This window comes from Colius striatus, chromosome 20, assembly GCF_028858725.1.
Source record: "Colius striatus isolate bColStr4 chromosome 20, bColStr4.1.hap1, whole genome shotgun sequence".
In the NCBI taxonomy this organism is placed as follows: Eukaryota; Metazoa; Chordata; class Aves; order Coliiformes; family Coliidae; genus Colius; species Colius striatus.
In genome coordinates this window covers 6,141,889-6,165,276 of record NC_084778.1, presented here as the reverse complement: position 1 = coordinate 6,165,276, position 23,388 = coordinate 6,141,889, and the positions used below count along the sequence as shown (strand labels likewise).

Sequence of the window (23,388 nt, the reverse complement as noted above, 5' to 3'; positions counted from 1 at the left end):
TATCCCATATCAAAAGGAAAAACATTATCTAACAAAATTCCATCTAACTTTCTGTTCTGTTTGTTGGTGGATTACAAAAGAAAACCACCAGCATCTCGATGCGTTGAGACAGGATTTAAATTGCCATGTGAACACCTGAACATCAAAGCTTAAAAATTCAGCCAGGTCTGCCCTTTCGAGTTTGATAATGTGTCTGAACTGCAGGAGAAATCAGGCTGGAAGGGCTTGCAGAGGTGTCCTGCTCAGAGCAGGGTTGGTATGTGGTCAGACCAGGTAGCCAAGAGCTTCATCCAGGTGGTTCTTCGAAACCCTCAGGGACAGAAATCTGTAGCTGCTGTGTCAGCCTGTGTCGCTGCTGCACTGCCCTTGTGGTGAGCAACTTTGTCCTCCTATCAGGTCAGAACCACTCTTACTGAAGTCTGTTGTCTCCATCTTCCTGGCTTGCACCACCGAAGGGGCTGGCAGCATCTCCTCAATGACCCCCTTGACCTGGAGGGGGTTGGGGAAGCGCACGCTGTACTCTAGATGTGGCCTGATGAGTGCTGAGCAGGGACAATCACTTCCCTCAAACTCCTGGCTCAGCTCCTGCTAATGAAGCTCCAAGTGCTCTTTGCCTTCCTTGCTGGCAGGACACTCCACTGGCTCCTGCCACACTTGCTGTCCTAATCTCTACTTGACAGCACAGGTCTATGACCATCCAATCCTCATTGCTGAGCTCTTCCTCCCTATCTTGGACAAGTCTCCCTGCACAAATCCTGCATTCCCTCTTCGGCACACACCTGTGTGGCAGTGGCACAGAGAGTGGTATACAGGGGCAACTGTCAAAATGTCAATGGAGTGCTTTGGAGGAGGGATCTATCTAACAATGTAAGAGCCAAATCTCTGTAGTCACATTGTTCCTTGCATTGTGTCCTTACTCCAAACATCGTAATACAAACATCATTTGCCACTGGTGGTGTTGGATCCTATTTCTGGCTCCAAAGGAGCAGCTTTCCTTTGTTGATATCCAGTTCTTAACTAACATGCACTCTTCAGTTTTCCTGCAGTCTCTCATTGGGAGGCCAAGGTTTATTTATAACACATATAAATATTTTCTCCATCAAAATGCTGCATTGAGTGAAGGGCCAATTTTTAGTCTGCAAACCATCTCAGCCACCATACACTAAACATAAAGGAGCTTTAGATGGATACTGTGCTTTCTATACCATATTTCAGCAAGTTTCAAACAAGATTAGCCCTGTACCTAGAGCTACTGAAATACTTGGCCAAACTTCTCTCTGATGTTAAGATTGAATAAAACCTGTTGCCTCAAATGATTTCCAAAACCCAGAAAGCAAAGTCATCTCACTCGGGAGCTCTTGAAATACAATTAGAAAACTGGATTGTCTAGTACCCTTTCAACTATGGCCTGAGATGAATGAGCCTATGACACCTTCCTATTGACACCCCAATGCCCTGCTCTCTTTCCTCAGAGCCTACTGATTTTGTTTGCCCAGACAAAAGGACTGAATTGAAAAAAGGAAAACTGCTAAAGCCTCTCCCAGTGATAAACATTATTTAATCTCCAAAAGATGAGCTTGTTTGTCTGTATGATAAACCAGACAGGATGTGTCCCATGTGTTTGTTTGTGAGTTGCTGAGACTCTCATGAAGGGAGGATCTGTGGTGAGTGAGAGCAGTGTTTCTAGATTCTACAAATGTGGTCAGAAAATTTTCATTTATATTCCATCCAGAAGCATCTTTAATATATTTTCTGTTTTGTGGCTGATTTTACTAAAGGGACCTTATCAACCATCACTTTTAATCTTCAGAAACAGGAAATCTTTTACACACAAACAAGGGAGTTGGAGGCTTGTCCCAAACAAAAGGCACAATCTTCCAAGCTTCTGTCAGGCTTTTATTTTCCTGAAACGATAAATCAGCAAGCACAAATGACTGTGTCTTACTAACTTCTTGCTTCAATTTACTAGACTTCAGGGGAAAAGTGCAACAAAAGCTGCAATTAATACATAGGCTGATAGTCCAGGCCCTGGGCCAGCGGGGCAGCTCTGCCTGCAGTGTGCTTTCTCAGGACACATACCAGCCCTGATCTGCAGATAATGGATCAACCTATGGTACAGATCTCTTGTGCCAACCAAATGGAATGCAGGGAACAGGAGCATACACTCTGGCCGTAACCAGCAATGCCAAAACAGAGGCAAACAGCGGGATGGAGATGTTAAATACTTTTGGAATTGGGCATTTAAGATTGAAGGGATTTTTAAGAGTAGACTCTGGTCAGCTCCTTTTGGTAGCAGCAGTTGGTGCATCCCTGCTGCCCATCACAATGGGGAAGTGAGTTTTTTGTGTAAGAAGGTGCTTCCTCTGATGTGTTTTTCCCAATCCCTCCCAGGAGGAAAGACTATTCAGTTCATGGACTGTACTCAAGGTTTAAAGGTTGACTATGTAATTACCTTGAAGCTTAGGCCTCGTATGTTTAGCACTTCAGAGACACATAAAAATTCCAGCACAGCTCATTTCACGATTGCTCCTGTCTTACCAAACCAGCTCTGCTAATTTCAGAGAGTCCTGTCTGAGCCTTGCACAGTTTTGATCTGAGAAGTATTAAGCATTCAACAGCAGAAAATGGCTGCAGTCTTTTGGCAGCATTATGATACCTTCACCTATTTAATGGCCCTTGGTACACTGCTGAATCAATAAAAGCTTTACTACTGAAAACTGCATGTATGAACATCTTTGGTAATCAGAATTTTTAATTTTTATAAATTGCATTTTCAGTACCTACAAGCCTTAAAAGAGGAAAGTCACCATAGGAACAACTACAGATCAATATTCTTTGATTCAAATTAAGTTTTCAATATTGAGAACGTGCAAATGACTCAGAAGAACTGTGGAATTATCACACTTGTGAAGAATGACCACTGTGAATGCTCTGAAAAGGTATCACTAGGCAGCAGAAACAACTGCATTGAGAAGTGTTATCATTTAATGCTGCACAAACACTCCAGTGAACTGATAAATATAGTAAGAGATGGCTTCATTTACAGGGACACTAGCTTCTCTTGCATCATCCTTGGTGACAGTGATGCGTGCTAATCCCTGCTTAAATATCCATTTGGCACCCTCAAGGGCCATCAAATAAGAACAATAGTTCATTTCCAGCTAAACATCGCCACATAGTTTTCGGAAACAATAAAAAAACAAACAACCCCAAGTAACACGTGACTCCTGATAGACCAGCTAACTGTGGACTTTGGTCCAGTTGCCAACTCAACCAGATTTACTTCCTTTTTGGAAAAAAGCATGATTGTAATTGCAGTAAGTCTCTCATAGTCAGTGTCTGCTCAGAGGAAATGTCTCAACATTATATACAATCAAGATGAAAATACGTGAGCAAACAGTCATAGATGTAGAAGCAGCAGCAGGAACCTATCAGTACACCGAGACTGTACATGAAGTACCTTCAGATCCTTGTTCCAAAGGCACTGCTTCCAAGAGCAAAACCTCCGTGTCTGTAAAGGATCATTTCACTTTTGAAACAGATTGTTTTCTAAGAATGTCATTATTATTACCAGTAACACTGAACAAGGGGTTCAACTGAGAAAATATCAAGCTTACCTTTTGTAAACAATAGATGAGTTTCAGATGAAAATGCAGTTCATGTACAGTTTGCTTATCAGTTATTTGAGTTACAGTTTCTTTTCAAAAACGCCATGAACTTGCAGTTGGATTCACTTTCTGAAATTCTATTTTATTTCTGAACTGCAGTATACCTGCAAGTGCACATGGGCAAGCAACAGCAAGATCAATTTTGACCTCTTACCCCTCTTATGTTTGTCTCAAAGTTGTGTGACTAAATGAAAGACTTTTGCCTTTGACTTTCCACTTAGCTAGTCTTACATCTTGCATCAACTCAAACTTAGTAGCTGGATGTATCTAAAATACAGTGGTACATATTAAAATAGTATCAACAAATGTGGCCATCACTCTAGAAGAAACCTCTTTTGGACTAAAAAGCCCAAATATTTTTCTCAAATAGAGCACTTTCTTTCCTTTATAAATCTTGGTGTTATGATCTGACAGAGGGTAGGAGTGCTTCCTCTAGCAGTAACACATCAAATGAGCCAGATCTCCAGCAGAATTTACCTTGCTAAACTCAGTTTGTAGCTTGTGAAAAGTTTTCCCAAGGCCTTCCTTCCATTAGCATTAACTCACAGTTACTGGGATTCGTGAAGTGTATCTTCCTAAAATGCCACTGTTAGTCTCTATTTATGTGAAACTCCATCTTATTTCTGCAGGCAGTATCAGAAAGTTGGCTTCAGGAGTGCTTCAACTTTTTACCCTTTTGAAAGAAAAAAAAACTGGTGGCATATTTGCCAGAATTTGTAAAGAAAAATACAATGTAATTGAACACATTACTCTCTGTATTGACCACAGGCACAAGGGAACTGTTACGTGAACTGAGGTGTACTTCCATGCATTAGCTTGAGCAGATGACCTCGTTTTTTCCAGCCCAAGTTATTCAGTGATTTGACAGACGTAACAGGGCTAGAAAACAACATCAGAGGAAATGATGACTGCCTGTGCTACAGCCTGTGACTCTTCCTTTAGCTACAGGAACAAATTTCCTTTGCCTGTGAACGTGACAGTTTCGTTCTCCATAGATGCAAACTGCCAGGCATTCACACTGAAGCAGCACAGACACATTATTTCTTACCCTGACCTTATGAACCATATTTATTTTTTAACTTGCATCTTTCCTTTTGCTTCTGGCATCTTGTATGTTGACAGAAAAATAAAACAGTTCTCATGAAAATCAATATTCTGTGTGACATGAAATGCCCACTGATCAGTTATGTGCAGAATTACTGAGTGTAACTTACTTCAGATTCTGTTGTAACACAAACAAATTTAACTTCAGATACCATTCCTGGTGAGGCCAAACCCTGCACTGAAAAGCAATATTCCCACTGTAGATAAACTTTATTTTCTCATTTTAACTGGTTAAAAATAAGTTTTAAGAGCAGGCAGTGCTGCCGCCACCTGGCTGGGAGCACCCTGGCACTGCCCCAGCATCAGCTGGAAACAAAAGCTCAGCACACAGCGTTGAAAGATCTTGGAACTTCCTATCAAACCCTCCAATAATGGAATCTTTACATGATTTTCTTACAATCCCATTATTTCCAGAACATTTTGTAAAAATGTTTTTACCTGATTTCTGTTAAACTCAAAAGGAACTTCGTTTACCACAGCATGAGAACCTGGAATAAAATTATTACAGCTCAAGCTTTCATTGTCCAAGCACATATACAAAAATTAAGCAGTTAAATATGTAAAAGTAGATTTTTCTTCCTACTTTAAGGAACTAAAGAAAGATTCCCAAGAGTAGGTTAGACAGGATCCCATATGCAGCCACTGTGCTTCCAAGTCATAGAATCAGAATGGTAGGGGTTGGAAGGGGCCTCCAAAGATCATCTAGTCAAAACCCCTTGCTCAAGCAGGCCTGCCTAGATCAGGCCACTCAGGAACTCATCCAGGCAGGTTTGGAAACCTCCAGAAGAGACTCCATATCCTCACCTCAACAGTAAAGAAGTTTTTCCTTAAGTGAAACTTTTTGTGTTCCAGCTTTTGTCCATTACACCTAGTCCTGTCACTGGACACTACAGAAAATAGTGCTGCCCCATCCTCTGGACATCTCACCTCATATCTACAAAAATTAAACCATGGAAAAATATGAGAACTGCTGAAATAATGTAGTTTAGTGTACATGTTCTTCAGACTTATTTGTAAGAAGGAAACTCCCACTCTCTCTCATGTATACAGGCAGATATTTCACATCATTAAAAGGACTAATTCTAAGAAACTAATTATAAGAAATGTTCTCAAAAGGAAAACTAAAATAACTTAAACCCAAAACTTACAAGAGTTTAAGTATCTTGGTACTTAGTTCTAGGCACTATGCTGGACCAGCTGCAAAGAACTGCTGTATGCTGACTCACATATTTCAGGTTTTTGGCTTGACAAACTCATTTAAGCTTAATGGAAACATTACAGACACTTCAAAGGGAGGAAACAGCTATTAAAAATTATCTGACAAGAAGTGACACTTCATCTGCATCCACAGTATTTAATTTGTTTGAATAAGATAGTTACAGATAAACAGGTTAACTCCATATACAATTACTGATACCTTTTTTAATACAGCTCATATTCCAGTACATCAACACTATTTTATTTACAACGTATTTATGTACATTAACATCTTTCTAAAGTCAGTGCATTGTCAATAAGTTTTATACAATAATTTACAAAGTGAATGTAGTTAATAGTTAACTTAATAAATTTACTACTAATTCATGAATTAATTTAATTTAAAAAATTAATTACAACCAACGTAACAAACACAGAAGATCAAATAACATTAGTAGATTGTGCTACCTGCTTAAATAAAACATTTTAAAGTAAATCAGTTGAAGATTTTTCACTTTTCATGGAGTTTGCAGAGGGAAGAGTAGACCAATGAGTACTGAAAGAGCTTCTAACCTAGAAATTCACAAGTTATGTTTGCTTTTCTTCAGTCTCAATATTCAGACCACTTTTAAGATAAAAGATCATACAGGATAGGGAAAAACTTTACAAATAAGACAATACTTATTTTGGAACCCATCTGCTGTCCTCAAAGAGGCATGACACTCCACCAAAGGCGGGAGGTTTTTGCCTGAGTAAAGACAGCGTGATCAGCTGACAGAATTCCTTAAATGGATAAAACTCAACTCTTTTTAGAAAGGATCAGCATACCTATAGGTTTGGCATTCTTGTCAAACACATCGAAATGAATCCAAACATTTAATTCAGAGATCAATCATGTAAGTAACAATTGTGTTACTGAACACACAAAATGTGAAGAATTTGGAAAACGACAAAATTAGTAAGCTGCTTAGACAGCTGAAGAACAGAAGGCCAAAAGAGTGAAATTTTTGTCTTCATTCAGATATGCAAACAATTTAACACTGAAAATGTTTATAGAAATGCCTACTCATTATAATATAATGCCTACTCAAAAATAACCACCTTTTTTCCAGTCTCTACTAAGACTCAGTCATGCTTTCCTTCATGCAATAAGCCCGTTGACTTAAAAGAACATGTTGCAAGGGCATGGAAAGCAAGTCTGGTGTAATTGCAAGTATATGCATAACCTGTTAAAGAAAGAAGAAGATTTGAAAAGGCAACCAAATTTTGAAAAAAACAAACTCCATTAAATTATGAAACAAACAAACAAATCCATCCATGAATGGTATGATAGCTACCTGACAGCCACAGCTTCTTATTCGTTTGAAATACACAGTGGATAATTCACAGCCATTCACTCCAGAGCCCTTACAACAACAAAAACAAACTATGTTTTTGAATTTAATTACACAAATTTTTAAAAGTGCAAATTTAAAAGCAACACCAGTCATGAAACATAAGCTCAAGAATCTTTCTTTCCAAAAGCTGGGAACATTTTGTGCAATGTGCACATTTTAAGACACCATGAGCGTAATCACAACTACTCTCTTCAACCTGAAGTTTCTTCTTGAGGCATCTCAAAAGTCTGAGATAGCACTCTTCAGGCAGAAAAGCCATTCCTGAAACATGTTGATCTGCACAGCCAACAAGTGGAGAAAACATAATATAATAAACCATTCAAGCGTTGAAATTAATCTCTTCTCAAATTAGGATTTGGTTGTGCTCCCAACATACAGAAACAAAGCAACTGACACACATTAGTGGTGGCAAAACTGGAAACTTCTCTTACTCTTGATGATAATTCTTTTAAGTTTGTGCATTTTTCATTCTCTTGCTTTCCCTGTTTTGCCAAAAAATGCAATAAAACTGCAGGAAAAAGGAGGTAGCAATATCATGCTGTCCAAAGACAACACTACAATATTTTTTCCCCGTTATCTTAAACCTAAAGAGAGCCTTAGGGGTTTGTTAGAACAGTTGGTAACTCTATGCTACTTTGTTTAGCTCTTATTTGGACTGTTTAATTTAGCTCTTATTTGGTCCTTATTTGGCTTTTCTCAAACCATTTTATTTAAAGGCCAATGGCAGTCTCAGCCTGATGTCTAACATCAGAAACCTATAGAGCATGTAAGTGAGAAAACAGAAGAAAACAATACTATCTTCATATTAACTGCTGTTTAATTAGGGTTTTCCTTTTGTGCTTTCAGATGACAGTGTACTATAACTACACTTGAGTTCTCTGTTTCAATAACATTTTCACCAAATGTTACCTTCCAAGATGTTACCCCTCGCACTCTCTCAGTCCATGGAAGATATCAGCTTACTGTAAAACACAGTACTTCTTATAATCTGACTCAAAATCTTCATCCATGCTGCTTGTGTCTGCCATCTTTTTGCCATCTATCTTTGGCAGAAATTGTGCATAGTCTACCCCCTGCTGCTCATAGAAAAGAATGTAGGCAGAGTCGGTGTCAATTTCATCGGGATGCAATTCCTGCCAAAGAGAAAAACAGGCTCTGAAACATGCAATAGGACAATTCTGTTAATTGTCAGTAACTAGACATGCAAACGGCATAGAAATAGTATTTTCAACTGGCTATTTATATGAAGAATTCCATTTTCTGTCCCCCTTATAGTTACCTGGCTCTGGGATTTACTTGGAAAGTATGGCAAATTTCATAGTCATAAATACTTAGAAATATCAGAGCTTCATTATTCAGTAATGGAATACAAAACTGTTCATACCACTTTGTACAAAAGAAGCATCTTTCCTTAACCAGCTGATGAACAGCTGTTAACTTGGAAAAAAAAAGATCTCACGCAGAATTTCAGTTAACAACATCTATCTGATGCAACTTTTGAGATGCTCGTGCTTTCAAAGAACGCTCTCTCCAAACGTAAATTTTTTTGTCTCTAGGCAACAAAGATGGAAAATATTTCCTACAGAAGCAAATGATTTACCTTACAGCTACTGTCGTTGTAGCAGTACCACTTCCTGTTTGGGTTTTTGGCATAAGTGACATAATGACCCCCTCCCATAATTCCTGAATGGCACTAAGAAAACAAAGAAGAAAAAACCTGGATCAAACAACAAAACCTGGAACTCACAGAATAAATTTTTCACAAGTTCATGATCTTTAAGTGAGTGACAACAGTTCAGGACAGAACAGACATCTGGAGCTGACTAACTTTATACACTCATGCAGAGATATCCTTTTTCTGCTGTACTCAGTTTTATGGCAAATTTATTTTGCTGACAATGGCTCTGTTTTGTTCTCATTCACCACAGATTCCCTACTTTCTGTAATGAAAACAAAATGCATTTAGTCAAAACAAAGACAGTTTACTTGCATTAAAAAAAAGTCAACTTACCGAAATTGCATAAAGATTGTAAATAGGGTTGACACATACTTCTTCTCTTTGGTCGTCTATAATATCATCCTCACTGTGGTTCTCAATCTGACTGTTGATACTGCTATTACTATACGCATTCTGCTCACAGATGTATCCGGTGGCTAGAGGCATCTCATTGTCCTGAGCAGTATATAGTTCACTCTGGCTACCACCCAAAATCTGCCCTCTAGTAAGACCATCGCCTTGATCAGAAGGAAATCTCTGCTCCTGGTCGGTACCATTCTCTTTACTTGCATCCAGATTCTCTTTGCTACTTGACAGTTTGCGTTTCCCCAGCTGTGGCAGCCGCAGACGCCCTTTACCTCTTCCTACAGTCCTTGGGCTACTCGTGGGGCTACTGTTTTTACTTGAAGGACAACTGGTTCCACTTTTCCTCCCCAGTGATGGAGATGCTAAAAGAGAAAACACAAGGACTGCTGAGATATCAAAACACATGGTCTAGAAAACATTAAAAAACACTGTTTCACTGCAACTAATGAGTAGTATATAAAACTATCACACATCACACACATACATGTATACACTGAAATTTAACTCTTTTATACAAGAGTACATTCCTCACTTAATCCAGCCCACTAACACAAGCAGACAATGTCAATATCTGTTGTCATTTAGTAACTGTTTGTTCACAATATAATTTACTCCATTCCTTATCAGTATTGACTGGAATTTTCCCTATTTATTACCTACCTTTGATATTATTCAAGACAGTAGTGTTAAGGGAAGATGGGCTTCTGTTCAGCGTATCTCCTTCTCTCGGTGTGTAAGTGATCTGCAGATCTATTTTCCCAGACTCCCCTTGGAGAGTCCGTGGGTCGGGAAGGCTGTCAACCTGGAGCGTGAGCTGCTTTCGTTGAAAATGACTTGGATCCCTTTGTACCAAAAAGGCACTTGGGTCAAAACTTTCTCTGGGAAATTTGACAATTTTCTGAGATTTTATCCAGCGGCCGTTCACAAACTGGAATCTTTTCAGGTGAATGATCTAAGGAGAAACACGTTAGAGAAAATTGAAGGAGGACAATGATATCATAGTGAGTAATTTCACTGTTTGAAAATAGGTGTTATAAAAAACATACACATTTTACCATATGCTAATAAAAACAATAACAATGCTGCATGTGACAATTTGGACTTTGGGATCAAACTGGTAAAATATGAAACTAATATATTTCATGAGGAAACAACAGAAAAGTTGTTTCAATTCCTTGATCAGCACTGTGTGTTTTGAATAACCTACCACATTTGAAAAGTGACAAGTGCAGGTGCTACACAACTAGAGAAAAGATCGTGTTACCGGAAAGACTGCCTAAGCGTGAATTCTGGCAGAACAGATGACACCAAATGCAAAACACCACCATTTCCTGCAATGCATCAGCTGAAAAGATTGAAAAAGATTTGAGGTTTGTTTTATTTCCCTGCATTACAGAAATCCATGAAGCAAACTAAGCCAATGCCCCTCCTGAGACTGAACAAAAGCAAATCTTCTTATTCAGAACAAGGAGACATACCTAACAATTCCAATTTGTGATCAATGTACTTCGGTTTTGTTGCTGTAGAGAAAAATTACACAAGATCATACCAAAATAGGGGGAAGTCTCCAAAGATCCAGTTTTTTGGTAGCCAAACAATGGGTCTTGCATTTGGAACAGTAGTACATCTCATCCTCCCCTAGTTCTTCCTCACTGGTGAAGGCTCTAAGACAGCTATCCAGATTGATGGGCTCTGCTTGAGCTCGGCGGCTTTGTTCAACACTTTCATGTTCTTCTACAATCTAAAGTGAGATAAAACTGTATGTGACTTGGAAACATGTACAAACTCCTCAGAGAAAGTCCCTATTCACCATGTCATACAAATAATAACATCTAGTTGTTGAAGATTAAAGATAAAAAGTAGATATGCTGAGTTCTAGCAGAAATCTTATTTCAGTTATGGAGAGGAAGACATACAAATAACACATTGTCATTATTCTTGGGTTCTGCTTATAAAATTAGCTATAAAGCACATATTTATAGATTCAATTACAAGTTTGAACACCTGGGCTAGATTAACTCAGCTATAAGCCTACCTTGAGATATGTTTTGTTGAATCAATGAGAAAATAGCTTTACTCACATCCATACTCTTTATAGCACTGGTATGCTTAGAAAATGCATCCAATTAAAGTATTTTGTAATATATTATGGAGGACAGATCAAAAGAAGCCCCGAAAAGACAGAAAATACACTCCTGTGGTTTCTAAAAAGCTTCCCTTCAACACTGTGGTCACGTAAGAGGTCCAACATTAAGACATTAATTTATTCGGAATATACTGTTCAATTATTGACTGCAGTTTAAAAGAAAATGGACAAAAGAAGCATCAAATAAATAAAAAAAATAAAATGGCTTGTGCTGCAGAGCTATTAACAAACAACAAAGGGTTTATGTTGAAATTTTACCCGTTCTTGCGACGTCTGGTAGCGCAGATGGAGCGCGGTTGGATCCCAGTCCACAGCAATGTAAGCGTTCTCAACACAAGCTCTATCTTCTGTGCACTCAATTTTACAGCCATGGCAAAATCTAGATAAAACAGATATGGTAAGTAAATTGTTCAGTAACCTAAGTTCTACAGTACTTCACACTCAAATTCTGCTCCTTATTTCATAACATATGCACCCCAAAGTTTCATACTTTGCCTTCTGTGTAAAAGTGAGGCTTTTTTATTGAACAATCATCAGTGTCAACTTGGTCTCTTACCACAAAGCTTCAATAATGATGAGAAATTGAAGTAGATAGATGATAAACATTTAAATGTTTGGTTTTGTATAAACTCCCAGAAATTCACCCCAAAAATGTACACATATGTGCCTGCATATATGCACAATGCACACAGAATGCTGTAAGGAGTTAAGAGGTTTTTGATAATCTCCACGTCTGTCTCCCAGTTTCTGTGTCAGCAGAGCTTTCAGCTCTCTAAGTCATAAAAGATATTCTACAGTGAAAGTGTGCCATGTAAAAGCTTTGGTTAAATTAGATTCTAGATTCTTATTGACTGATATTACCTCTGAAGTCTGAAATGTATCAAAACCCCATTACCATAAACTACATTTCTGCAGGAGTGATTCCCTCCCTTAAATTGAAAAAGGACAATTTACCTGTACCAGGAACACCAAGCACAAGAATTTCCATCCTTCTGAACTACCCTTAGTGTGAATGGATACTGATATCCCATGCTATCATCACTGCAACAGAAGAAAATGCAACATGAAATGTGAGCATTCAACTCATTCAAACTGCATGTACCTTCCTTTACTATGCTTGCTATGTTTAAAAACCCCCAACAACCCTTCCCCCAAGTGTGATTAAACTATTAAAACAAGACTTGTCTTTACATCACGTAAATTTGTCAGGTATCATTAATTATCAAATGCTGTATAAGAGAGAATCAACCAACTGAGTGCAGCTAGGAGGTATAGTGCATTTAATTGGATACAAGAGGACTAGAAGTTATTTTTAATTATTGCCATTATTAAATTACAGGACTCTAAATTTAATTCTTGGATAAATAATCCACTAAAAGAATCTGCAGGCAGAAAGCATCTGGGGTAAAAACACACACATTGTTGACATTTAAAGTTTAATTATACATTAAAAAGCATATGTTCATTGAACAGAGGGATCATGAGAAGTCAAAAGTGATAAAGATGGATAATAGTTTTAAATCTTGTGAGCAAATCTAAGCCATTGTATTACATAATTCAAGCCAAAGACTGAGGTGCCAAACTCACCAGTCCTGTGCATGATTACTAGCTTCCTGAGGTGGGAGTGGGCTGGCAAGTCTGGAGACTTGAATCCACACTGCATCATACAGATCTTTTTTCCGTGTATGAACTGTACAAGGAACAATTAGTGGCATTCCAAAGAGACTAGGACGGTTCTTCTGAGATGAAAGAAAATATAACTCTGTCCGCATCTGTGTGTGTGAAAGATAAGAATGACTCAGGCACAGCTATGATGTACTCACAGTACCATCACTGCTGGCATGCTCACCTTGTGACTTATTTCAGGCTTTGGCAATTGAAAGAAATCACTCATTCTAATATCAGTACTCCATTTCAGCAACTTTTCACAATATTAAAATACTGTAAAATTTGACTTGTAAACTTTTTTGTATTCTGTGATACCATGTTGATGTTATTCAGACATTAGACCACATCAAATTAATCTCTACTTCAACCATTTTATATTTCATATGATGTATTTCTTACTTTTCCCACCGTATGGCAATACTGTAATGCAGACATGCACCTAATCATGTCAATATCTGTCCCAAAATGAACTTTACACTCGGCAAGCAAATGTTGGCTAGAGAAACAAATACTTTATGTCTAAAAGAGGCACCATATACTTGCACACGACTTATTCCAAGCACACAAGCATGCTACATCTCACATTTATAAGAAAGATTTAATTAACACTCCAACTTAATAACACTAAACCACAGCAAATGGCTATTTTCTTGCACAAATTTCGTACAATTAACCCTTTACATTGATAAGATTTTTGACTATGACAAGTGTGGACTCATGGAATAGTTTCCACACTATCAGCTTGTAATGTCTTAAAAGCAACATACTAATCACCTACCAAATTTTGCAAAATTAGAGTAAAGATAACAGTGGCCTCATACAAACACATAGTAAAGGGGCAAGTGAAATGGCCTCCTGGCCCACATCCACCACACTCTGAATGTCTACAGACTCTAAAGTCTGGATACAGCACAATGTGTGGCTATTTGAGATGTTCAATCATCCATTTTTGACATTTAGAGTTCAACTTAACTACAAATGCTTTTGAAGAGTAGTTCATACTAACAGAATGACCAGGAACGTACTGTAGATCTTCACTCTGCTTCCATATAAAAAATAAGGCTTTTCCACATAATGGAAGAGAAATGCATTTCTTGCAGCTCCTCTAATTAGTATTTTTCTGCTCAAAGAGTCTGAAGCATTAAATCAGGGAGCTAGCAAATGCCCAAGTATGGATCTCAGCATTAGAGAACTGGGAAGCATGCCAGTGCCAAGGAAAGAAAAACACACCAACGTTAGATATTACAATTTAAATCTGCAAGAGTTGTGTTTCTGTAGAACTTGGCACTTACTTAAGAGAGAAATGTCTTTATTTCTTAAGAAGAAGAAGGGAGCATGAAGATTAATTCCTTATTCAAACATTAAAAAAAAATCCTCAATGACTTTCTTTCAGTGAACTTGAACTATTTATATCAAATACAAAATCTACTAACCATTTTTCTGTGGACTGCAATGATATACCCTGTACACGGACTGTCAGATAGCAAGGGCACATGACCGTTGAGAGTCCAGTTGGCAACACTCCGTTCTGTTCCACATGGCACTACAGTGTTTGGCATTCCATTTGGAATCAGGGTTGGTTTAGGAAGGTCCCCATTCATCATTATATTTGGTGCTCCATTACCTGATGGCCCTGTTGAGACATCTGTTGATAGATGATAGATTCTCAGTTATCTACAGTAACCAGAACCGATGACAAGATTTAATTTCCTTTCCATTCTGTTCAATGCATTTCACAAAACATCTTCTACTCTCAAGACCAACATCTGTTCATTTGCCTTCAACTTTGCAAAATCAGAGTATGCCAGAGCAAAGACTAATAAAGGTGTTTACAAGTCATATATGAAATCACAAAGAATAAAACCAAACCACAAAAAACTTCTCTTTTTTTACATGACTTGCCTTAAGAGCCAATCCACAAATAACACAATATTTTGTGTCTTGAACTAAAATAAGAATATAGTGATCTTCAGACTGCTATTTTGGCCATGGTCTTGAAAAGACCATAGATAATGAGCAGATACTGAGACTGCTCACAGCTTCTTTCTGGATCAGAACACTGTAGCTTAATCTTCATGGTTTACTTATCATAAGTAGTAAGTTTTTCTCCTGAATTTCTCCAGTACCCAAGCATCATGTTTTTTAAATGAACAGGAAGATAAATATCATATACATCTATTTTACCTGTCTGCACCGGACTTGATGCTGATGTTGGGGATCCTGGAACTGGTACTTCAAATGCACACAGAAACCCACTCACTGATAACCGGACTTTCTGGTTGTCTTGAGGAAAATTCTTCAGTAAAAAAGGGAAAGTTAGTCAGACACATACACAGTCCTAGCTGTGACTCCAAATTTGTTTTGTTCTTTTGAAAACAGTGTATCTATCAGCTCATCTCTCCCCTCCTATCTGCTTTCTCAGACTTTTCTGAAAGGAAAAAAAGAGCCAACCAGCACAGCCTTTTGCACATCCCTGCAGTGAGACCTGTGAGTTATGAATGGTTCTCTAAACAGACTGAAATCACCTAGTTTCACGTAGTTTTAACCCTATCCAAGGACAGGAGAAAAATTTATATATATATATATATATACACATATGTAGACACATACACACTAAAGCCATTCACTTCTTATACCTCCATTATCTTGACAGTGTTTAAACTGAACAAAAAGTTTATTTTGATTTCAAATCTATTTAAAGTAAGAAAAATGATGGTTAAACAAGTTAAGTTTTTTAGCACATATTTAGTTAAATAGTTTCACAGTTCTTGTTGGCAAAGTTTAATGTCAAACAGAATGAGGAAAGATGCTGCTATACAAACAAAAATATCAAAAGTATGTTGCAGCAATGATTTTTTTTTCTTCTTACCTTTATATTGGAGCTATGCACTTCTGCAAGTAGAATCTGTTCTGGTTTCAGCCCACAGAGTTCACTTAACTGTTTTTTCAAGCCTGTATACTTTTCATCCATGTTCAATCTCAGGCCGTATCGAACAGGAGTAGTACCATCTAATTTAATTACTTTGGAAAGTGGAAAAGAAACATTGGTCAGCAAAGCCAAAAAGTGTTAATGAGAGTAATACATTACGGCCTCTTACTTATAAATTGGGGTTTTTTAATCCTTGTGTGAAGATATGAATTTTTTTTTCAAACCAGTTAATTTCCAAGGTGTGCTGACGTATGGCAGAAAAACTCTTTCCACAGAGGCAGGAGAAAATGGTTTCAAAATTTGTTTCACTTATCTTTCCTTTTGCCTCTTTTCCAAGAACACATGGCTTGTTCATGGTATAGTTCATGACCCATAAAGTATTTTTTTGTTTGTACACTCCCCTCAGTCTTTCTTTTTCACTTTAGGCAGATTTAGGACAACCTCCACAAGATAAAGCATAAATACTAACAGAAACCAAATGTTAGTTTATAGGGAGTTAAACACACTACTTACCTGTAATTTCTAGGTGCATGTAGCTATCCATTGGCAAAGGCAAGGATAAAAAATTAAAAGGGTCAAATCTAACACTTATATGTCCACAAGTTTTACATTTTACTTGCGACTTCAGCTGCCCATGAAATAAATCTACAACAATTGATCTGTTTCTTCTCAGATGGTTTTCCCAGGCCTAAAATGAAGTGCAAAAAAACAATACAGAAGTTAGAAACTGAAGACTACTTGCACGAACTAGAGGAAGCAGAATATACTGGAAAATCTCCAAAATTTTATTGACCTATGCAAGTCAAATTATTTCCATTCAAGTTGTTTCCCAATTTCTAATATATAGGAAGCATTTAGCTCCAACATCAGTGTAGAAAACTTATTTCAATTACCACAATAATCAAGCTATAACATGATCTAAAGTACTTCCGAAAGGATCATCAGCTATCTTGAAACATGTTGATACTCCATAATTCTGAAGAACTGTTCTAAATGATTGTGAAGCATCATCTTTTTACCTTTATGACAATACCTAAAACTCATTTTCAGCTCCAAGTGAAACCAAATCCTTAAATTACAGATCTAACAAGTTCCAAAAGACAGTACAGTGCTGAGTGTTGCCACAGACAGTCTCATCATCAACAACTTAGTACTATTAAGAAAAAAGAAAGCCCAGCAAATAAACAAACAAAAAATTTTAACCCATACCTCTGCTGCTACTTCCCAGTCTGGCCGACCGTCACTGTCTTTCAGTTCAACATATGGCTTATCATGGACTCTGTTCAAATCCTCATGAAGACCATCCAAAAGAAAAGCCAGAAGCTCCTGTGAGTCTTGCTGTTGAAAACCATTAAATCTTGGCGCATACTTTGCTATTGTCCACTAGGAAAAAGGACAGAAGTTATTTAACATCATGTAACAAAAGATGTGACAACGAATCAAAATACTGTTGACAAGACATATGCTGTCAATGAGCACAAATTGAATGGCCAAAAGTTAAAGGTAACTTCCTATGCTTTCAGAGCAAATAACCATTTACAGGCAAATGCACCGTCTTTTGTTCCTATTAAGGGCTATAAAAGCCACATCTTTTACCACAACCTCTGATTCATATCAGGTAACTCCTTTGAACCACGATTATATTTCACAGAAAGCTGCCCAAGTCCTGAGTACTAGGACTGATGAACCCTGACCTCCTCCAGATGTGCATCTTCCCCTACACAGCCCTTTCCTGAACACCGCCCCTACATCCCTTACAGATAGCGACCAGTCTGAAGTAACATGTGTGACGACTGACTGCCCAGGATACAGTCACTGGCTTCACAGACAACTTCTGACATGTGGAATATATGTCCAGGTTTCCTTTCCTTTCACTTATTTGAGTCCCAGAGCCATTCTAATTCAGATAACATTAGGAAAACGCTCATTAGAAGATTTCTGCTATTCAAACAAATTAGTATTTTCTACCTTTAAGTAACACACATCATAGACTTACCCGCAGCTTTAACGGCGCTATACTCTTCTGAGTTCCACTCCACAGCTCCTGAACCAAATCCCCATAGCACTTGGCCATGTGTCCTTTCATGCCTATTGGATTTGTCCTAAAAATCGTACAGTAATTACTACCATACTAAAATTTAAAGCTCAAGCATGGGGATAAACAAGGAAGTGCAAAGGCTTCTTGCTGAACTGTTTTAACTCTCCCAGAAACAAAGAGTTTATGTTTTAATGTATCTAATCTAGTATCTACTGTGTAGCTGATGCCCGATACACAGAACTGGCAAAGATTTATTCATACTGCCTACTTCTGAAAGTTGAAACTCATTTTAAAGAAATGTTACACCATCTAAAATGTCAATGGTCTCAAATAGAAAATTACCTGTTAAGTTCATAAAGATGTCTTCCTGAGATGAAATACTGTGTTAGAGGTTGCGTATTACTGACACACTGGATACTAGAGTTCATGAAACACGTGTTACCCAGATTGCTTAATCCAGTAGCACCTTTTTCAGTAGGAACTGAGAAAAAGAAAAGACAATTACATCAATTGTGCAGGTATGAAAAATTCAGAATGGTGTATCAATAAAGTTAGGAATATGACCTTTCCACAGGAATTAATTCAATTTAAGCTGCTCCCAATTACAAGATTGCAGCTAGCATAGATGCAATAGAGGACCAGCCTGTCCAAAATATTTGCTTTCTCAACCCCTCTTAACAGCAATTGAGGTATTACTTTGGATCTGATCCACCATGGCATCTGTAGAATCCATACAAACTATGTTCAGGTAAATAATTATGGTTCTGACATTTCTGGATTAGTTTCTTAAAATCTGAACTATTTCTTACCTTAAAAAAAATCAAAGATAATAAACACAAAATCCAGAATTTGCTATGAACCACTTGCTCCTGCTCCATCTGAACAACTATAAATTTATCTAGCTATACATTCAACCCTCCCATATTTCCAGCATATAAGTTAATAAAATAGAAAGAACAAGCAAAGCAGCACAAGCACAGAAGACTTCTTACAATGGTAAGAGCACTTAGATTAAAAAGAAATATTTTGGCATAATATAGCCTCCCAGATTATTCTTTTCATAATAATTCACTCACTATGCTGAAACACTTACCTTTATGTCTGTCTATTTTACTGCTGTTTGCTATAAAAGACATCTCTTCTGGCCAGCTCATGTCTTTGTTTCGAACTAGAAAGACACACAGTATAAGGATTTTTTAAGATGATTTGTTACTTATTCCACAGAGCTTATACAGTTGAAGAGATATTTACAAATATCTGGGCATTAGGCCTATGTATCTGTGTAGTTTGAGCAATTACAGAATGAGTACTACACACAATTTATTAACCACATGTATAGACATAGAACTTTTCATTTGTAGCATGTAAACCAATTAAAGGGCCTTTTATACCTTCTATTACCAAATGCTGCTCGTCTTGGATTTTAAGATACTCCAGGCTGTGATCTTCATCATCCAGCAAAGTAAGATAGTTCTGCAGGAGAAAAAATATTTCATGTAGTTATTATGTTTAGATTTAAAATTCTTTGATGATATTTTAATGTTGAAGCAGTGAAATGAAAATATTAACAATTTCTTCACAAAAGGAGAACACCAGTTTCCTATCTGTGTTAATTAAACACAGTGGTTCACCGATGTCCAGAAGCATCTAGTTCAACATTTTAACTTGATGTGGTATTTCTTTAGAAGTAGAGAATGACATGCACTTAATGATTTGGAGAAATTTGTGAAGAGAAGCCTACGGGATCACGCACATCAGTGAAATAATCTATTTTATTTCCATTTAAAAGAATTTCTATGAAACTTTGTATCAAGCCTTTTGACAGGTCGACTAATTGCAATTTTTTAAAAACATCACGAGATAATTACGTGTTTATTAGGTTGTTTTGGATCACCATAATCTAAATTTCACTGCTTGGAGTGCACAAAAAACTCTAGAACAAGTGGCAAGGGTTTTCCAACCTGGACAGTTAGCTCCAAAGGAAACTTAGGTCCACTTTTGTTTCTTCTGTGCATGTGTAGCAGTAGTTTTGAGCAAAGAATAAGATATACAATATCCAAGAGCAGATTAATAAAAAAGAGATTGACATTACCTCACTGTTGTACAACCAGAGGCGCATATCTTCTTCTTTTATACGTAGCCTCTGGGAGAGATACTCATGTATCTCTTTAATTGTTTGCATTCGACTAAAGCAGCCAGTGTAAGCCAGCACTCTTTTTAAAGGAGCATTCGGTGAAGGTACATTCCCTGGATTCATAATTATAAGAAAAGGGCAAAAGATAATGTATACACCCAGAGATCAACTGAAATCACGTCAATAACTTATACACTACGTACAATATATAAACACTTTCTGTGATAAAGAACTCCACAGTCCTACTGCTTTTGTTTATGGATAAAATAGTAAGTTAGATTGAAAGTTAGTTGTTACTAACCCTTTGGGACAACAAATTTGCTATCACAAAGCAGATAGATAAATTTACCTTCCTTCTTACCAAAATCCCTTAAGATTCTCAAAGGAAAAAAATAATTTCAATGAAGTTTTAAAAGACTGGACTATTCTTTCGAGACAGAGTAGCAGAGACAATGGTAATTATCAAAATAAAGGACTTCAACATTTCATGAGCATTTTCTTTTTGAGAAAACATCGTAAGTAAAGAATACGGTAGAAAAAACCAATCAGTTGGAAGTAGCATGACTTTGTGTCAGCTCTTCTGTGGAGATGAATGCTGATCTCTGAAAATGAAATCAGCCTGGCAGTTCTACAATAGAACTATTCTCAATACCTAAATGCCTCAAAACATATTCTGTAAAGATGCCTAGCATTTTCACCAGGACTTCTCACCAATCTCACGCTTGCAAGACAAATTAATTCCATCAGTCAAGATTGCTGCTCTTCTCTATAATATGGGCTCATCTTTAAATAAGACATTTGCACGGGCGATGAGAAAAACTTCACACGCTTTGTTTTTTTGAGCTTCTTTAGTTTAAACTTAGGAAGATCCCCACTCCTCCCAGAGACACGTCTGGAGCATATTCATGTAAAGCTTTTATTATACAGCCAAACCCTATCAGGCAACTGCATTACTTAAGTAACCAGAGACATGACATTGTTCTACTTTCACTGTCATAAGATTAAAAACCAATAAACAGTACAATATTAAAACATGCAATATTACATGTGATCTGACAAGAGACTAAAACTATATTGTAATCATCTTAGAAGTCAGCAAAGCATCGTTTTTGCTTCAGTATACCAAGCAAAGTACTCATTTTTAAAAAAGAAAACAAAAAAGCATTTTCTGAGATTAGGGATCAGAGGATTAGTTGTAAGATTACAGCAAGAAAGCATATTTGGAAACTCAAAAAGATTAATAACTGATTGGACAAATAAATTAGTGCACAGCAAAATAATTCCAAATCAAGATCAAATTTGGCATATCAGAAGATTTTCTTTATTTGAATTTGGGCATTTTAGGATGTCCAAATGAAGCAGTTTCTATTTTATTAGGTCAAGTAAGAAAAAATGAATTTGGGTAGCAGGCAGTTTCTGCAGCGGAACTTGATCAAGCAGGCAGCCCCATCTACTCGTTACATTTGAGATTCTACCAAAGCAGTGAAAAATTGAGCATCTGCATGACATTTTTAAACATGGGCTAACACTAACAAGAGTAAAGGATTGCATTCTCAGTAGGCAGGTGAGGCCATTTCTGGACATATATTACTGTATACATACACATATATGTTTATCTATGTGTGTCCAAGCACACATGTGTGAACACCAGTTATTTCTTCAAATCTGTTATGAGGCAAGTATGCAACTGTGCATAGAAACTGTTAACTAAAAACAAATCCTGTAACACTTTTCTGCTGAAATGTGTAGCTGAAATCTGAATTGTTCTTAGAGCCCATTACTTAGTGAGCATTACCCCACAATTATGGCATGCTATACTTCAGCTGGGTGTTTACACTTTCTATTGACTCGTCTTACTGAATTGCATCAAATAATAGTCTTTGTATTTCATTAATTCAATTATTTTCTAAAGAGTAGTATATAATTTGGGGTATTAAAGCCTAGCTGCCCAAGTAATTGAGAAGCAGTTGGATGAACAACGATTTCATTTATTAGACCATTTCACTATCAGACACTCCCACCACAGTGCACAGATGCATCTATTCTATACCAACAGGAATAATCAGATCTGCCTTTCTTAGCTGTTTAGTTTATGCAGTGCTCATTTCTCACTTTCAACTCATCAATCTACTTGCAGTAACTATACGACTTCAGGGATCTCTGAAAATGCTCCCTCATGCCTCTTCCTTTCAAGAGAAGATAGGAGGGGAAGCCTTTAAATTTTTACCAAATGCTGTTTGTGCCTTACAGTTGATTAGCTGGTGCACAAGCACAGTGGCAGCAAGCTTCTACAGCTGTGGTCTCGCTTTCTTAGAAACTGCACACTTGAATTCTTGCTGCATTCTTAAGTTACCTCTAGGTAAATGCTGAGGAAACATTCTCAGGCTCATCATACCCATATTCACCCAGATGTTTGACTGCTGTGTTCGAGTGGCAGGCTGCTGTCTCAGGAAGAGCAGGTAGCGAGGAAATAACTCTAGTTCAGGCACATTTGTTTTGCTGCTTTTGATCACCTAGTAAAGATATTTAACACACATTTTAGAGACTGCTGATCCAAACGTGTAGGAAATCCCAACAGGAACAGAAAGTAATCATTAGAGCAAATGGTTAAAAAAAATAAACTATGGTTCACTAGGAGACAAGAAATCCTCTGAACTTCTTATGGGGTCTTAGCCAAATATCCACAGGAGTAACTAAGCACTTTTTGAAGCTTATTAGTTGCAGAAAGCAAACACCTTATTTAGTGAAGCATAGCTTTCTGTACCACACCATGGAACGTTTTTATAATTCCTGAAATATATGTGAATTTACAATGAACTTCATTAATTCTACTCTGGGTACACTTCAATATAAAGGTCTTACAACTACTAAAAAACCTCACACAGTCTGAATAAGACATATTTTCTGAGATTTCTGAACAACAGGATTGAATTAAATATCTCATATTTTAAGAACAAACTGAAACCTACTTATGCTGCATTTTGATATGTTGACAGAAAAAGCTGAAATTACCCCAGAACATGA

General features: G+C 37.2%; 1 protein-coding gene across 11 annotated transcripts in view; it reads right to left on the bottom strand.

The window, feature by feature from the left end:
- Positions 1-5,210: 5,210 nt before the first annotated feature.
- Positions 5,211-23,388, bottom strand: part of USP32 (ubiquitin specific peptidase 32) — a 68,776-nt gene continuing 50,598 nt past the window's right edge. For 3 of the 11 annotated variants that reach the window (XM_062012602.1, XM_062012605.1, XM_062012606.1), the window contains exons 16-34: positions 22,718-22,877; positions 20,323-20,477; positions 19,622-19,703; positions 19,324-19,398; positions 18,573-18,711; positions 18,189-18,294; positions 17,402-17,575; positions 16,706-16,880; positions 16,133-16,284; positions 15,448-15,559; positions 14,697-14,908; positions 13,183-13,367; positions 12,550-12,636; positions 11,854-11,974; positions 10,999-11,190; positions 10,110-10,401; positions 9,378-9,811; positions 8,967-9,059; positions 6,113-8,499 (exon numbers count right to left, since the gene is read on the bottom strand). In XM_062012602.1, the coding sequence (XP_061868586.1) occupies positions 8,326-8,499; positions 8,967-9,059; positions 9,378-9,811; positions 10,110-10,401; positions 10,999-11,190; positions 11,854-11,974; positions 12,550-12,636; positions 13,183-13,367; positions 14,697-14,908; positions 15,448-15,559; positions 16,133-16,284; positions 16,706-16,880; positions 17,402-17,575; positions 18,189-18,294; positions 18,573-18,711; positions 19,324-19,398; positions 19,622-19,703; positions 20,323-20,477; positions 22,718-22,877 (3,120 nt within the window). In that variant the 3' untranslated portion in view covers positions 6,113-8,325. Of the gene's footprint in view, positions 5,261-6,112; positions 8,500-8,966; positions 9,060-9,377; positions 9,812-10,109; positions 10,402-10,713; positions 10,795-10,927; positions 11,191-11,853; positions 11,975-12,549; positions 12,637-13,182; positions 13,368-14,696; positions 14,909-15,447; positions 15,560-16,132; positions 16,285-16,705; positions 16,881-17,401; positions 17,576-18,188; positions 18,295-18,572; positions 18,712-19,323; positions 19,399-19,621; positions 19,704-20,322; positions 20,478-22,717; positions 22,878-23,388 lie in introns of those variants that run through there. The other 8 variants (XR_009820137.1, XR_009820134.1, XR_009820135.1 and 5 more) reach the window with 8 other exon arrangements.